Source organism: Lepidochelys kempii, chromosome 12 (assembly GCF_965140285.1).
Source record: "Lepidochelys kempii isolate rLepKem1 chromosome 12, rLepKem1.hap1, whole genome shotgun sequence".
Classification (NCBI taxonomy): domain Eukaryota; kingdom Metazoa; phylum Chordata; order Testudines; family Cheloniidae; genus Lepidochelys; species Lepidochelys kempii.
The window spans coordinates 9,936,906-9,954,437 of NC_136391.1; the positions used below are offsets into that span (position 1 = coordinate 9,936,906).

General features: G+C 43.8%; 1 protein-coding gene across 1 annotated transcript in view; it reads left to right on the top strand.

The window, feature by feature from the left end:
• The window catches only part of MBTPS1 (membrane bound transcription factor peptidase, site 1), a 43,942-nt gene extending 41,270 nt beyond the window's left edge, over positions 1-2,672 (top strand). Inside the window, exon 23 of the mRNA XM_073307518.2 lies at positions 1,995-2,672. Coding sequence (XP_073163619.1) covers positions 1,995-2,191 — 197 coding nt within the window. The 3' untranslated portion in view covers positions 2,192-2,672. The remainder of the gene's footprint in view (positions 1-1,994) is intronic.
• Positions 2,673-17,532: the final 14,860 nt, after the last annotated feature.

The window sequence follows — 17,532 nt, forward strand, 5'->3', positions numbered from 1 at the left end:
TGAATGTTAACAAAGATGGTTAATTGGAGGCAAAGTATACTGACAGTTGTCTGTAATGACTTTGTGGCTTTCAGATTGTGTAGGAATTGCTGTTCATGAGTTTTACTACCTTCAGTGTAGGGCTAGAAACAATTCAATATTGACGCTGAAAATTTAACAAGTAGGTGCTATTTTTAAAACTTAACTAGTATTATAATAGATCTTTATGTTACCTACCATAAAATAAGGTGATCTGAATGCAACTGGATATGCTTGGGGTACTTTTGAAATTGTATGCACTTTAATAGGTTTTGTAAGTATATTCTTAACTGTCATTCAGTGCCTTCACGCTATGTTATGTAATGCAATTAATGTTAAGCATTTTCATAATATGCAACTACTAGGAAGAACTCTTCACCCATAGAACTGAAAGAGCAACAGACATTTGGTATAGCGTAAGCAAACACATACAGAATCTGATACTGTAAAAATTCACAGTAGTCTAGTTTTCTGTAACATATTATGTTAACTGTACCATGTTCATTGGCATTCACCCTGTCCTGGACCTCCACTGCAAACTAGTGGTGCCTCTCAAATCAGCAAAGACCCTTTTTACATAAGTAAAAATAGATTATCTTCGGCCTTTTTCTGCTGAAGTACGCATTGACCACAATGTACTGAAGTAGAAATCAGACTTTATACGATAAGTGCTTGAGTTATGAGGAGAGGCTGAGGGAGCTGGGATTGTTTAGCCTGCAGAAGAGAAGAATGAGGGGGGATTTGATAGCTGCTTTCAACTACCTGAAAGGGGGTTCCAAAGAGGATGGCTCTAGACTGTTCTCAATGGTAGCAGATGACAGAATGAGGAGTAATGGTCTCAAGTTGCAGTGGGGGAGGTTTAGATTGGATATTAGGAAAAACTTTTTCACTAAGAGGGTGGTGAAACACTGGAATGCGTTACCTAGGGAGGTGGTAGAATCTCCTTCCTTAGAGGTTTTTAAGGTCAGGCTTGACAAAGCCCTGGCTGGGATGATTTAACTGGGAATTGGTCCTGCTTTGAGCAGGGGGTTGGACTAGATGACCTTCTGGGGTCCCTTCCAACCCTGATATTCTATGATTCTATGCTCTTTGCAGTGCCTAGATTATTTTGCCTGGGTGCTAGCTGCTGGATGTTGATAGTCTACAGGGGAGCCTTTTAAATCATATTTTGGTGTCTGTTTTGTACTCAAAATTTGTGGATAGCAGCTCCCATTAAGATAAAAAGAACCGAGTGCACCGACTTGAAAATTGACTCCAAGATAGTTTGCGTGAATTGTGGTTTGGGAAAGAGGTGCTGGTGGGGAATTGTAGAGTAGTTAGCAGAGTCTTCAGTTTGAATATTGTGTATTCTCCTTTATGGGATTTGCCTTCACTGTGATGTGATATATGCCCTGAAAGAGCCCATTTCAAAGCAGTTTGCTGTTGGTGGAGTACACACACAGTCTTCGGTTCTAGAACTAAGGGTATAAAAAGAAAACAGCCCAGCCCAAAATTGTCCTTCTGTTCATCTCTCTACACCAGCTTGAGCTGAGTGCAAAACCAATCCTTTCACTGCATCAGAATTTGTAGTTAATGAATAGTTTCCATTTAAAATCTATATCGGATAGTAAATTCAAGGTTAAGGTGGGTTGTTTTTTTTAAGCTTGCTTTTTGTTTTGGTAAGAGGCAAGACATTGCTATCTCTGGGGAAAATTTATATACAGATCCAAGCTAGGTCTTCATTTGTTAAAACTAGCTCCGGATGAAATCTCTTATATTCTCTTGCAGATTTCTCGATCCTCCTCTTCTGCACTAGTTGCTCTGCGTTTATTAATCTGCCTTTTAAAAATGTAATCTGAGTGAATTGGTTTCTGCTTTAATTAAGAATAATTACTGTATGGAATGTTCTGTAGATAAAGAATGTAAATGCTGTTGTAAAAGTATTGAAACAGATACAGTTCTTAATTGTTCTCTTTCCCCACCACTTCCTCTGACAGGTATAATGCCTGGCCGTTATAACCAGGATGTGGGACAGACAATACCTGTCTTTGCTTTCCTTGGTGCAATGGTGGTTCTTGCATTCTTTGTGGTGCAGATCAACAAAGCTAAGAGCAGGCCAAAGAGACGGAAACCAAGAGTCAAGCGACCACAACTTATGCAACAGGTTCATCCACCAAAGACGCCTTCCGTTTGACAGACCATGCTTGCCAAAGATGTCCTTCTCTTATTGGCTGCTTTACTGGACAGGTGGTCGCTCCTGATGAAGATGCATCATATATGGTGATCGTAACCAGTGATTCACATGTGACATCATCTCATAGTCTTTGGCTTCTGACAAAAGGGACTTTTGATCGTATATACATAAAACTACGATTTTCAGGAGCTAACCTCACCAAAGACTTGAACACTGTTTAAAAGCCTGCTCAGTCACTACAAGAGGGGGAAAAGGACCTTTTTTTTTCCCCTCCCCCCCCCCCCCCCCACTGACCAAACTAAAATTTGTTTGTAAAGGGTATTTTCTATATTTATTTTGGGGGAGGGGGAGAAAAGTCACTTTAAGGACCTCTGCTATTTGGAAGCAAAATCATTTTTTTCAGATGGAATGCAATTTTGTAATACTGTATTGTGACGAAGAGTAGAAATTACACCGTACTCCTTTAACGATGTAAGAGAAACTGAAATTGGAGGGAAACTGGTACAAATCAACGAGACATATCCGTTAGTTTATTTTTATAAAGCCAACTACCATGATGTTTTGTAATTTTTGGTCATGATTTCACCATTGTTGGTGGAGCAAATTTTCAATAAATATGTTATCTATATGAAGCTGAAAAAAATGTGCCCAGTAATTGTTCTTTCCCATGCCAGCCTGGAGAGCAGGCTGCCAAACTAGAGAGTAATTATGATGCCCATTTTATGTTTTTCCCCCCCAACCTCTCAGCCTTCCATTTTGCATATTAGTGAGCAGTGTCATAAAACCGGGGTTTCTGCTTTTCAATATTTAACCTGAGAGCCTCACACGTTCGTTATCTTCTGAAAATTCAGTTTAATGTTAGAGAGCCATTCTCAGGGTTTGTCTGCATGAACAGTCAGTATGCAGGAAACTAGGGTGTGACTCCAATCCGCACTAGCCTGCCATGGACTGTCTGTGTGGACTCTGTCGATGTGCATTAACAGCGTGTTAATAGTCTAGTCCCCTTTGAAATGGGACTAGATGAAGGCACATTAATGAGCTATTAATGTGTATCAGCAGGTCCATACAGACAGTTAATGTGCACAGGCTAGTGTGGAGTAGATTCACGTCCCACCTTGCCACAAACTGATGGTTCGTGCAAACCAGAGATGTTCATGTAGACGAGCCCTGAATCAAAAAAACCACACCGGGAGACTTTGCTACAATATGCTGTCTCAAGAAGAAGTTACAACTCAGGTGAAAATCTGTAGTGTGCGTAGGATCTAACCATATGGTAACTGAGGTAAATAGCTAAACTAAAACCTTGACTATGTGAAAGTTTTGTTCTTTCTAATTTGTGGTCTACTGTTTTTGGTACCAGTTAAAATTAAGGCCCAGGCACACAGTGCACCTGGCTGTATGACATACCCTTGATTAACACGCTTGCCGTTGTTCAAATATACCTACCTATTGGAGAAAAGGTTCAAAACTCCCACCTCTGCAATAAAATACAGCTTTACAGAAAGAACGGATTGGACAATGTCCATACAAAGAAACTCCTTCCAATATGAGCAGACAAGGCGAGGACTACTTTAAAGGGAAGCATTGAAAGGTTTAGTTTAATCTAAGATGTTTGTCATTATGTAGGCTAAAAATATAGGAAGTATTTTTTTGAGAGAGTATCATCTTCTTAGAGTGCAAGTTAATGATAATTTTTCCCCAATATGAGGCTACTTGCTAAATCTGATTTCTGCTTTGAGACTGGAGTTGGACATGGGCCTTTCTATTGTCTCAGTAAGAAAAGAGGTGTAAGACGACATGTTTAAGAGAGGATGTATGGGATCATCCTCGGGGCTGTGGGGCAGAGTTTTTAATTGAGTTTTACTTACTGTAGTACAGATAATAAAAGAAATGTCAGCGAACAGCATATCAGCATCCGTGGTCAAAGTGTAACACAGCTGTAGACTGCTCCTGGACTCCTCACTAATACAGGATACCCAGATCTCCTCTTCCTCCTCGTGGGAGGCAGCGTGCTTTCTTGAGCTCCCTGGTCTCACTGAAATCAGCTGTTCTGCCTAGCTGTTATGATCTCAGCCTCCAAACTTGGAAGCATTTTAATACTGATTGATTTTAAAACAAAGAGTGGTACAGCCATGCCCCCTAAGGTGGACAAAGTTATACTGGTTAGGTGATTTGTACTAGCATAGCTATTCCTGTACAGAAGGGGAATAAACTGTAAGACACCTTTATAGCAGTATAAACTGGGTCCTCACTAGTGATTGTCCTGGTATAACTATATTGGTAAAAAATCACACACACCCCAGCCAAAATAGTTACACCAGTATAAAACCCCAGAGTTTTAGAGAAGGTTATGACAAGTGGCCTTGCATTGATTGGTGAAGCATTTTAACCATTGTTCTCCAGTGTTGGAGCAGGAAACTGAGAGCTTGGGTTCTGTTTCCTGCTCGTGCATAACTCGTTGTGTGACACTGGGCAAACAAGGCACTCGGATTCTGTTAATCTATCTGTAAAATAGGAATATTATCTATCCCTGTGGGGCTGTTGTGAGGCTTAACTCTTGTTTGTATTTAGATTGTAAGCTCTTCAGGGCAGGGACTGTCTCTTATTCCACATTTGTATAGTGCCTAGCTCAATGGGGTCCTGATCGCAGACTGGGGTCCCGAGGCACGAATGGTAATACAAATAACATGCTTTGAGATCTGTAGAAGACAGGTGCTAGATACATACAAAATGTCATTGGTCTGAGGGGCCTATAGAACAGCTGTTTGAAAATTTTCTGATGGAACAGTTTTGCATTGGGAAATGCTGATTTGATGAAATTGAAATATTTTTGTAGAAACACTGATTTTGTTGACAGTTTGTACAGAAAATTATCGAAGCATTTCATTTTCTCTTTATCATTTTGATTTATGTTATATTAAACTCTACTATAATTTAAAAGTTGAAATGTTTGACCTTATTGAAAGGAAACTTTTCAATGAGGTCAACATGAAATATTTTATTAATTGTTTTGCAAAAAACGCTGAGATTTTCACTTTTTGTCTTGATTCAGGACAAACCCAAATTTCAAAATCTCAGAATTTCTTCAGAATGACCTGCTCTAGACTATATGAGTTGTGGTACTCCGAAATAAGATTGATGTCATAACAGATGATCTTTGTATTTAATATATCATCTCTACTGCAGTGGCACCTAGAGGCCCCATATGAGAGCGAGACCCTGTTGTGGTACGTACTTGTACATAATGAAAAGGCAATCCCTACCCCAAAGGGCATAAAGTCTTAAAGGTCCTGATCCAGCAAATGCTTGTGCATAAAGTTAAGCACATGGATGTGAGCAGGGCCATGGAGCCCAATTAAGCATGAGTCGCTTTTTGCAGGATCAGAGCCCAAGCGTCTAATTTCACAGCCTGGTTCCTTTTGTACAGAGGGCTTAAGCACGCAAGTAAACTTTAAAAATTATGCAGCACTCTGTTGGTCATCACTTTTGCTATTATTGAACCCTTATTGAAAAAAGAGCCCCCAGCTTAAGCTCTTCCTTCTGCTTGATGCTAGAAATGTTAGTGACGGATTAAATTAGCATTCTGGTTTTACCATGAGCTCAAACAAGAAAAGATGCTCATGAGGGAGCAAGCCCCAGCTTAAATGCTTTGGTAATCAGAAGACCTGGGAAGAAATTGTTTACCTAATTACAGGGTAATCTATTAAAGCTTTAATATCCTGACGAAGACTCCTCAGGCAGGGACAAAACCCACAAGACATTTTTATCTGCAGAGGATGGAATCAAACTGTCAAGGATTAAGTGGTTGGAAAGTAGATGCAGCTGAGGTTCATTAAAATATAGGGTACAGCTGGCATGCAGCAACAGCAGGAAGGAGGGGTGGGGCAACCTGGATACAGCCTGAGAGGAGGCTGCATTTTCCTTGCCTAATCTCCACAGTGAGTCTGACTGATTTTTACCTATTTATAATTTTATAAAATCATTCTCCACATTTGTGCCCCTTCTGCAACTTGTCTGTGATGCCTATGGGAAAGTTGTTGGCTAACAGTGTCACAGTTGAGGAATAATTTGGGTCTTGTTTACATTTCTTGATTATTTAACATATAGATAAAGAGCTACTAACTTATCTCTGTCTGTTGCACTCTGTCTGTTTCCTGCCTATTATTTATCTGTGATGTTTTGGGAGCAGGGACTTTGCTGCCAGTGTTTAGAGTGCACCTACTAAAGGGGAGGGGTGGGGCGGCATTACTGGAAGGAAATAATACTCATAACCTGGAGTGAAAAAACTCTGCTTTGGTTTTGCTCATATCCCCGAAAGGGAAGCTGAACTTTGTCAGCTAACTGCTGGTGAGGGGAGATTCCAGCCCAAGGCTGCTTTCTTTTAATGCTGTTTTAACTGCCTGGTTCTCTTTCATGGTTGTGTATAGACAGATTCTGCCTAGTAGAGACAGGTCTAAATGTGGTTGCAAAAAAACACCATTTCTGTGTGCCAAGTGGCACATACTTGTAGTGCTGTTTCTGGGTAGGTAAATGTGAGAGCTGTTCACTGCTGAGCAATAGCTCTCAGAGTGCCTTGGACGTTTGAACTTGTTTTGAGAGTGTGAATGTTTGCGAGGACACCTAAGGTTTTCCTTTTACTCTTACAGTAAGTGTCATGGGATCTTAAACCTGAGTGGCACCAAGAGGTTGGGGAAAAACTAGCTCCGACCATGCAGCAGCTTCCTAGTGTTACGTACGCTTTTTTGTGTTGTCATCCAGACTGAGCCTAAGTCTCCAGAGATGAGACTTGAACCCATGATCTGACTTAGAGGTAAGTAAGATTACTACCAACCATGAACTAGGTATGTGCCATCTTAAAGGCAAACTAGTGAAAATCAAGTGAAGTACAGATCTGAGTGCTGAATGCCTTTGCTTTCAACACAGCAATGCATTTTACCTACCCTCTTAAAAATACTTTCTCCCCGCTTCCCCAGCAGCCCTGTCTGAAATAATTCTTGCCACTTGCTGGTGTCCCCAGAGTGCTTTGTTCTGTGAACTCACAGATACTGTGTATTGCAATGAGACTTTTTGTTTCAGTGAGGTCACAGCAACTTGCCCTTTGGAGATCCCATCTGTGCCAGGAGACTTTCAAAGCCAGGAAAAGTATTTTTTAAAAGATGAGCTGCTATACTTTTCTCTGCTTAATGTCCCCTCTTGGACTGATGAGGATAGACACGCTGCGCATGAAATGATCAATTTTAATTTTGCCGTTTACATTTAAGAAATATTTCACATCTTAATAGATGATCTGACAAGCTCCCTCGTAAAAATGAGCAATCACACAAAGACTGGAAATGCTGTCTTTCACGGCGAGAGTTGTGACTTCTGTAATGTGTTACCTCCTGCTAACAAACACATCACAGCTGTGACATCTGATGTCTTGTCTACACGGTGCTGCAGTCCAGACTACAGGGCTGTGATTTGTAGAGCGCTCTACTGTGTTACATGCTAACTACCCTGTGTAGACCCTGCTGGTGCAAACTGAAAGGGACCTAGTTTGTGCTGATGTAATCCCATTTCAAATAGGACTATGTTAGCAATGTACTAGATACAGAGCAGTTAGAGTGCAACATATTAGAGCGCTTTACAAACCATGATCTCGTAGTCCAGGTGGCAATGCTATGTAGCTAAGCGCTGAATCTTTAGTCCGGAGTGTGTGACCACAGCTATTTCAGTAGACATTCTTTTTATCTATGTTGCTCATTTCAATGGGATATTGGGTTATACATGGACAAGTGGCCCATAAGAATGCAAGCTCCCGGGATAATGAATTGCTACTGTGTATATCCAATATCTTTTAAAGGCAAAATATCCTTTGGGATAGTGGGTATTAAAGTTACAACCAGAGTCATCAGTATAGTTTGTTGCTTTAGTTTTAGCTAGGTTTTCTTTTTAAGGCCAGACGTTTTAATGTAACTCTCAAACCATGTCAGCAACTTGTCATTGCTGTGCTATGTTCAGAAGGCAAAATCTTGTAATGTATTTGCCCAAAAGATCTCAGCTCAGAGGCACCAATTCCCCTCAATCCCAGACCTTGCTTTTTACCTAATTTTCCAGCTGGGTTGACTGAGGAACAGAAGGGTCAGGGGACTTGTCAAAGGTTACACAGGGAGTCACTGGCTCAGCCAGCATTAGAGCCCAGGTTAAACAGCTTAACCAATGGGAAGGATGTTCTGTAAAATAATTTCTAATTGGGCTGACACTTTACATACCAAATTTCAACCCAATGCAGTTATAAATTGCTGAGGCACCAAGCTCCCTGTGGGAGCTGTGAAGAAAAGATCCAACTCCATCTCTATTGCTGTAGCCGAGCTAAAATTGTACAATAAAAAGACTTGCCTATAACTGGGGAGGGAGGGAAACAGCCTGATTTAAAAAATTACATATTGTTTGAAATCTAGTGGGTGCAACTACACTCTAATGACTGTTTTAGAGCTGTTCAGTGGAAAGCTGGCAGCTGGTTCCTGTGAGTAGAACTGGCCCCAGCTCCCCTGTCTCAGAGCAGATGAGTCCAATCCAGCTAATTAAAGGGGACTGGGTTACACCTGGGCCTATAAAGGCCTGTCAGAGGGCAGGCAATGTGGAGGTGGAAGGGCATGATTGGGACAGGCTGGGTGTGGGGAAGGGGAGGCAGAGCAGAGCTAACTCCTGCGGTGGGTCCCTGGAGCAAGGGGCAAGGTGCTCAGGGAAGCAGCCCTGGGGTTACTGCTCCCAGAACTGACCAGAACTTGGAGGGAAACTGCCAGGAAGCAGAAGCACTGGAGACCCTGGGAGGGGTGCCCCTGAAGCCTGAGAGCAAAGAGTGAGTTCAAAGACTGTTTGTTTGTTTTACTTGCCTGTGTGAAAAGAGACTAAACCTTCTTAAAGGGGACTGGTCTTGGGAGCAAGTGTTTGCAAGCTGGGGAGAAGCCTTGCCCCATGATAGACTCAATCAGTATTTATGCCTGACTTTAGGGGCCAATTTTTGAGTATTTTGACTGAAGTCACCCACACAGACACTGAAATAGCGGGTGCTGTACACCTTCATTGTCATGCCAGGTCTGTTGTTGGAAGGACAAAATACTATAACGCTGTGTGATGATACTTTGAGATTAAAAGAAAAAAAAGTATATAAATGCTTAAAACATCTTGAGCTAGAATCTGAAAAGCTGGTGCAAGGAGCTGGAAATGTTTTACGGATTTTGTTTGTGATTTTTGTTAGCCATTTTCATCATGCTTTTGATATCAACAATTCATTTTGTTTCCTGAAAATTACGATTTGGGTAAAAGAAAAATGTTGATAGATAACAGTGGGTGGGATTGGAGGGGAAGGCTGTTCTTCTCCCCCTGCCCCCCACCCCTTCCTTCTTCTCCCCCCCCCCAAGAAATTACAACAATTTTCTACAGTGTTGACAGTTTTTCACAGAACTTTTTTATTGAAGACCATTTTTCAACAAAACTGTTTTCATTAATAAAAAGGTCACAAGCTCGACTTCAAAGTTTCGTGGCATTGATATCAGACTTGAAGAGCTCTGTGTAGCTCAATCTTCTCTTTCAGCAACAGAGGTTGGTCCAATAAGAGATATTACCTTACTCCCCTGGTCTCTGATTGATATCATGTCTATTAAGAACTTACAAGAACTTTTAGGGGAGTGATTTTCCTTGTTATGTATGGAAATAATTATGGTTAATGGGTGAAGTCAGGTAAATGAAGTGCAGTAATCTTCAGGTTAAAACATTAAACTGTGTTTAATACTAGACAGTAGCATGCTTTCTTGCTTTTGTGTTTTGTAAGCTAAGCTCTTTGGACACACCAGGAGCATTCCTCCCCCCAACCCAGTGTGCCCACTGTGTCCTTCCCCCTCTATTTCAAGGACTCCCTACCCCACAACTCCCTCACTCATACCAGGGGTTCTGTGTGCCTTCCAATCTTTCCTCCCCCACATGTTATGCTCCCCCCTTTTTCTCCCACGCCAGGGGATCTGCGTGACCTCCAAATTCCCCCTTCTATACTGGGTCTCCCACTCTCTCCCCTCATTCAACTGTCTCCCCCCCATGCCTCCTTTTCCCCCTTCTCTACCATGCCACAGGCTCTGTGTGCATCCCCGTTTCCCTTTCTCCCCATGTCAGGGTTCCTTATTTTCACCCCATGCCAGGGGCTCTGTGGGTGCCACTTCTTCCCCCACATTTCTCATATCTTTTTTCCTCTGGGAGTAAACATTTTAAATTAAACTGGGACATGGGCAGAGCTAAAATGTGGGGTGTTTTGCTGGAAGGTGCTAATGGCTGCCACCAACCATTGCTTTAAGCTGTAGACCATTAGAGGTGATTAAAGTTGCTGGTTATCCAGATGCCAGGGCGTCATTTCCCCCTTTTGCTATTCCTGTATTTTTTTTCCCCACCAAAATCGATAGGTTTGTGCCCATTGATGCCAAGAACATTCCCAGAAATTGTGGAATTAATTGGATGTGTCATTCAAGAGTTATCACGTTGTAGTCAGACAGAGAAATACCAACAAGTTTGAGTGTTAGACCTTGATTTGCTTGGCCAGTTACGGAGTTAACTGGGGATTAGACTAGATGACCCTTGCAGTCCTTTCTCACCCTCTGATTCTATGAAGACATGGAAATTAAGGACAGTATATATAATGCTGACCTGGTCTACAGCCACATTTTATAGTGATGTAACTATTTTGGTTAGGTTTGAGACTTTATTTTTAAACTGAAATAGTTAAACCAGTACAGAAGCTAGTGTGGACACAATAATACTGGTATGGCTTATTCCCTCAATTTGCAGGAATAATCTACATTGGTATAAGCACCTTTATGCGGGTGCACTTATCCCCCTATAAAGGTGCTTATACCAATGTAGATTATTGCAGTCTAACTAGACTGGTTTCAAACTGCTACGGTTAAAGCAGCACAAAAGGTGTGTTTAGACAGGCCCTTCCCAATGGAATAGCAACAGAACCAGGATTCCTGTGTGACTTCTGCCAGGTCTTCTCTTCTCTCTTTTTTTTTTTTTTTCTGAGTGAACTGAACTAATTCTTTGACCTGCACTGTATTCTGAGTAAGGCTTTTAGAGCGCTATTATTTAGCGCAGAGGTGGCTCTTATCAGTGTTGCCCGTGGGTGGGTAGTTTTCTTCATTTCACAATGGCTTCTTTTACCAGGGAAATGTGACTTTGTTTTGTGGCTTTTACAGTGTATTTATTGAACATAATCCATCATCCCATTCAGGAGTGTTATCTGGGGCAGTAGTGGCCACTGGTAGTGTAGATTCTGAAGAAGGTTGGAAGACAGGAGGGGTGGATCAATCTAGTCCAAGAAACAAAAACACCCCACAGTCCACTTAGCACTTCTCATCTATAGACTCAAAGTGCTTCCAAATGAAGGTGGTAAGCATTGTTTGCCTCATTTTACAGATGTGGAAACTGAGACACAGAGCGGTTACATGGCTTTCCCAACGTCACACAGGGAGACCCAGGAATAGAACCCACATGTCCTGAATCCCAGTCTGGTACCCTATACACCATATAACACACTGCCTCCCTGGTTACACAAATGGGTAAACTGAGGAGTGAGCAGGTTAAGTGACTTGCCTATAGCACAACTGCAATTGGAGCCTACAAATCCTGATTTCAAGTCCTTGCTGTGTTGTTCATAATGGAGTAGTGCCCAAAAGCCCCAGGCAAGACTCGAGTCCTATCCACGCATCAGATTGTACTGCAGCAGGGACTTTGCGAAAGGTGGATCTAGGGAAAACCATGGATTTAGAAGCTGGCTTTTTCATGTTGTCAAGCTGCAGTAGAGAGAGAGGGAGCCTGGAATACTGGGCCTGGTGCAGGCCGGAGACCCAAACCAAAGTCAGTACGAGAACTTGGCAAGGATATGGCTGATGTTGCTAAAACACAGGCACCCCCCAGCAGTACTAGGCACTAGGTATCCACTAAACACATTCCAGACGGCTAGTACAAAAACACCCCAATACAAAGTGATGGTATAAACACACTCTTTGAAGATGGTACAGGGACACCCTGACCCCTCCTAGAGATAAGGTTTTTCAAACCAACAGGTGCAGTCCTTGCCTACAGACAGCCCCGCAACCTGAAGCAAATACTCACCAACAACCACATACCACACAACAGAACCACTAACCCAGGAACTTATCCTTGCAACAAAGCCCGTTGCCAACTGTGCCCACATATCTATTCAGGGGACACCATCACAGGGCCTAATCACATCAGCCACACTATCAGAGGCTCATTCACCTGCACATCCACCAATGTGATATATGCCATCATGCGCCAGCAATGCCCCTCTGCCATGTAAATTGGTCAAACTGGACAGTCTCTACGTAAAAGAATAAATGGACACAAATCAGATGTCAAGAATTATAACATTCAAAAACCAGTCGGAGAACGCTTCAATCTCTCTGGTCACGCAATCACAGACATGAAGGTCGCTATCTTAAAACAAAAAAACTTCAAATCCAGACTCCAGCGAGAAACTGCTGAATTGGAATTCATTTGCAAATTGGATACTATTAATTTAGGCTTAAATAGAGACTGGGAGTGGCTAAGTCATTATGCAAGGTAGCCTATTTCCTCTTGTTTTTTCCTACTCTCTCCCCCCCCCCCCCAAGATGTTCTGGTTTAACTTGGATTTAAACTTGGAGAGTGGTCAGTTTGGATGAGCTATTACCAGCAGGAGAGTGAGTTTGTGTGTGTATGGGGGTGGGGGGGATGCGAGAAAACCTGGATTTGTGCAGGAAATAGCCAGACTTGATTATCATGCACATTGTGTAAAGAGTTGTCACTTTGGATGGGCTATCACCAGCAGGAGAGTGAATTTGTGTGTGGAGAGTGAGAAAACCTGGATTTGTGCTGGAAATGGCCCACCTGATGATCACTTTAGATAAGCTATTACCAGCAGGACAGTGGGGTGGGAGGAGGTATTGTTTCATATTCTCTGTGTATATATAAAGTCTGCTGCAGTTTCCACGGTATGCATCCGATGAAGTGAGCTGTAGCTCACGAAAGCTCATGCTCAAATAAATGGGTTAGTCTCTAAGGTGCCACAAGTCCTCCTTTTCTTTTTTCAGGTGCAGGGTGTAGACTAACCACGTCAGAAGGGTAATACGTAGTTTGTTTGTATCAGTGTATAAAAGAAGGGTCACAGAAGGGATGTCTTTGTCTGGCTAAGGGGGCAGTGGGGAGTCCCACCGCTGACTGAGCAGAATCCTTGCCACAGGGCACTTGTGTGTTGGTGTCCCCGTGCTGTCGGCCGGGCACCAGTCCTGTGTCTTGAGGGCAATAAACCTGGCTGAGCGCTTTCACCACTGAACCAAATCTGCTGTCTTTCTGGGCGGTACTAGCGAGGTCTGCAGGGCGAGTACAGCATACAGAGAGAGAGCACACGCAAATCCAGCAACTGATAATGCAGGCTACTTAACAACTGCCTTCTGCAGTTTCTTGACACTTCCTCTGAAGTATTTGGTACTAGCTGGTATTGGAGACAGGACCGTGGTTTGATCTGATCTGGCAGGTCATGGATATCCCTAAGAAGGGCAGACTGCAATTTACTCTCTACCTATCTTCTACCTGTGTTGGCTTTCAAAGACCATGATAGGCGGCAGCATACTAGCCTTCCACTGTTACTCCTTAGCATGAGTTACTCCAAAGCAACCGATGGAAAAACAGAAGCCAGGGCGGGAAGGAAATCAGTGTAGCAAAGAAACCCAAACCTGATCGGTGGTATATACACTGGCTTTCAAAGCTATCATACATGGTGGTCTGCAAAATTTAATAACCTTGTAATCCAGCAGAATAAATACTGTGTGAAAATATCTTTGCCTCCAAACCAGGCTATTTGATGATCACAGAATGTGAGAACCAGGCAGGTGATCTCAGCCCACACTACAGTGGATCAAACCTTTTGCAAATAAGGTCACGTGACTTCAACTGCTGGCAGCCTCCCAGGCTTACAGTCACTGCCCCTTTCTGGCATTCCTGCTCAGTATTTGCTTTGAAGATGTTATCAGCCTCTCCAGAAGGTGCAACTGTTCACTGAATCAAGAAATTAAAGCATGGCTGAGTACGGACCTAAAGACACCATGCCAGAGTGCAGGGCTTTCTACATGTGTCCTTCAGAAAACAACAGTGTCTGTGGCTGTCAGTGGATCAAAGCTGCTGTGAAAGTTATTTACAGGAAAACATTAATCGAACTTTCTTTGCATAAACCCTGAGCCATTTTAGATGTTATCATAATTTCCCCTTGGCCCAGTCCTTCTGCTGTACTTCACCTGGGGTGCAGCCTGCCTCATCTGTGCCCCGATTCTCCTTGTGGCAGCTGCTCCCTGTCCTATCATCTATCCCATCATCTACACAGTCAGCCTTATTTTCTCCAAGACCGTGGATCTTGGCCCTGCCTCTTGTGCAGCTCCCCATTTCCTTTCCGATACCCTCCCTATCTTCTAATCCAGTTGTGTCTAAGCCAAGCCACTGAGCCTGTTTTTTATTTCTGTAGCTTTCTGGGAACAGGCATTCCCACAGGGCTTCCTTCCTGCATCTTTACATAGTGTCTCCACCACCAGGGAAGCAAGGCAGAGATGAGAGTGCCTAAAATAATGCTAAAGGCAAGCAGAGCAGAGCTGCCCCTGGGCATGGACACAGCAATGGAGGACTTCTAGACAGGATGGATGGCTTTGGGGGCTGGGGAGACAGGTGATGGACCAGCTGACTAGAGAAGGGGGATCAGACCGGAAAGGCAGCTGAGGCCTGAAGGAATTGCCCTGGAGAAAGGGATCATTGGTATGAGACTGCTGCTCCCCTCCCTGTATAAACCGAATGTGATAACACAGGCAGGTGTATCTGTGTGTTATCAGCATGGTAGCTCTGGACCATCTAGGGCTAGCAGCGCTGCTTGTCCCCCTTTGGAAAGCCTGGGCATCCATTCCAGTGATGTAAAACTCCCATCTCTAGTTGTGCAGGGGGAACTGAACTTGCTATTAGGAAGGGCAGGGGGTGAATGAGGTGGGCAGGACTGACAGCTGGCACCTCTCATGTAACTTCTTCATTCTTCTGCTTTGATTCTTGAACATGCATATGTCTTCGGCGTGCACTGCACAGAGCCCAGAGTCCATAACACTGAGGGCCGGGGGAGGAGGAATTGCCTATAGCCACTCAACCCTGCTGCTCCGGTGCCAGGGGATATAGATACCAGGGAAACCATGCCATGTTCAGGACAACAATGCTGGTGTGCAAGATTTAAGGAGCATGAGGCAGGGCTGTGCCACAAAATGCAGGGCACTCAGCACGTGCTGAAGCAGACTGCAGCTGCCTTCCTTAACGATGTGGAGGTGGGCCCTGTCTCATCATGCAGTGTCCCATCTTGAGCAGCCAGCTTGCTGGGAGCAAGATGGAGTGTTTCATGCTGGAACCTGTTGCCTCTGTGAACCTCCCTCCATATTGAGAGAGCAGCTGGGAGCCATGTTGAAGAAACCTGTCTTTTGTCTTGTGGGCTGCACTCTGGCCATCCCAACCCTTCATCTCACCTTCTGGCTCTGGTCTTCTCTGACATCTGGAGTGATTGACTGGTCCTCCTGTCACTCTGATTCGTGTGCACTTTAATTACAGGGATTCCTGAAAGCCTTCCCGCTTTACTCAAGACCATGCTAATGGGGAAGCTGTATTTTCTCATAGTGTCACTAATGAACGGTTACAAAACCCTTCCAGAGCCTCGAGACCAGAATGAAATCGTATCAAAGCGCCGGTCCGAATTGCAAGACTTTCCCACTGGCTGGTATTTTACAGCCCACTGGCCAATTTCTAAATCATACATGTTAATTATTTCTGAATTCTTTTGTGTACAGCTAATGAAGGCCGAAAAGGATCTTTTAAATAATTACAAACACCATAGGCTGCAAAGATATAATTGAGGTGACAGGCACAATTAGCCATCCATAATTCCTTAGAGCAGCTGATTAAAGTCTCTTTATCCTTCTTACCGAGATCAGAAGGTCACATATTTGGGAAATATAAAATGAATGAGGGACTGTCAGACTGTCCCAGGGAGTCATTCACATGTGGTATTAACACGAAGGTGTGCTTTCCTTGGACACCCTGGTTTCAAGCAACTAGGAATCAAGACAAAGCATCCAGGCATCACCCTAGCTAAAATAACATGGAGACCAAAGCGTCCACTATGATGCATAGGGATTAACCCTTTCCTTTGAACAGTCTGTTAGCCCAGTGCATGCCCCAACATTTGGATTTAGATGGCGAAGGCAAAGCTATTTAACAACAGATTTCTTTCCTTTCTAAATTGATTGCGTGAGTTACAGTTCTGGCTGAATGTGCTTTGCCAGCTTTTAATTTGTGCGCTTGCACAGGGACTGTTCTGATGCCTTGGGAGCAGGAACTGTGGAGGCTTGATGGGGAGCATATTCCAGATGTGGAGCCCCGCTCCAGGGAAATGCTGTCAGGGGGGTGTTAAGGAACAGAATGGGGTGGGGAGCTGGTGCATCCATCGCTGCTTGAGTCCATTGGCCGCTGCCCCTTGCAGAGTTGGGAGTACAAGCAACAATATGCAGGCTGATGCAGTAACAGCCACAGAGAGAGTGCGGGATTACCTGCCTGGATATCCCCAGGGTTCAGCCCTGGTACTGGGAGCTGGATGTAGGATTAGGTCATTAGTGCTCATGAAAGATTCTAGGTTAGCAGCCATGGAGCCTGAAGTCCTAAGGCACATAAAAGCGGGACAGCATCTGTGCAAACAGCCCCTATTGCCCCACTAACGTGCCTCCCCCTGAGCAGAAGGGGTCACCCCTGCGGCATATGAGGAGAGCTGATTGTTCACGGCTAGTCAATCCTTGGCCTCTGCTGGCAATGCCAACAAGCACTCTCCTTGGCAGCTGCAGATTTGAACTTCCTCATTGCATGTGGGCGACTACTGAAATCCTGATGGATCCTCCAGCCGTGACCCCCTGGGCCCGAGGAATGAGTCCAAATGGGTCATTTACCAGAAATGGCAACCCCTAAAGCAGCCCAAATTCGAGATAACCACAGCTACTTAAACACCCTCTCTCTGCTCGTTGCCACTAGCGGTTTCGCAAATCCATTTCCATTTGTGGGCGAGTTGCAGAAATGGAAATTCCAAGATGAGCCTCTGTCCTGGCAGGGAACTTCTGTCCTGGCACTCCCAGCCCATTGACTCAGAGATAAGTGTGCCAGCCATTATGGCGACTCCTGAACGTTTGTTAGTCCCTTCCTCTGCAGGGGTGATCATGCGCCAGCTTAGTGCTCACGAGAGACCAAACAAACTC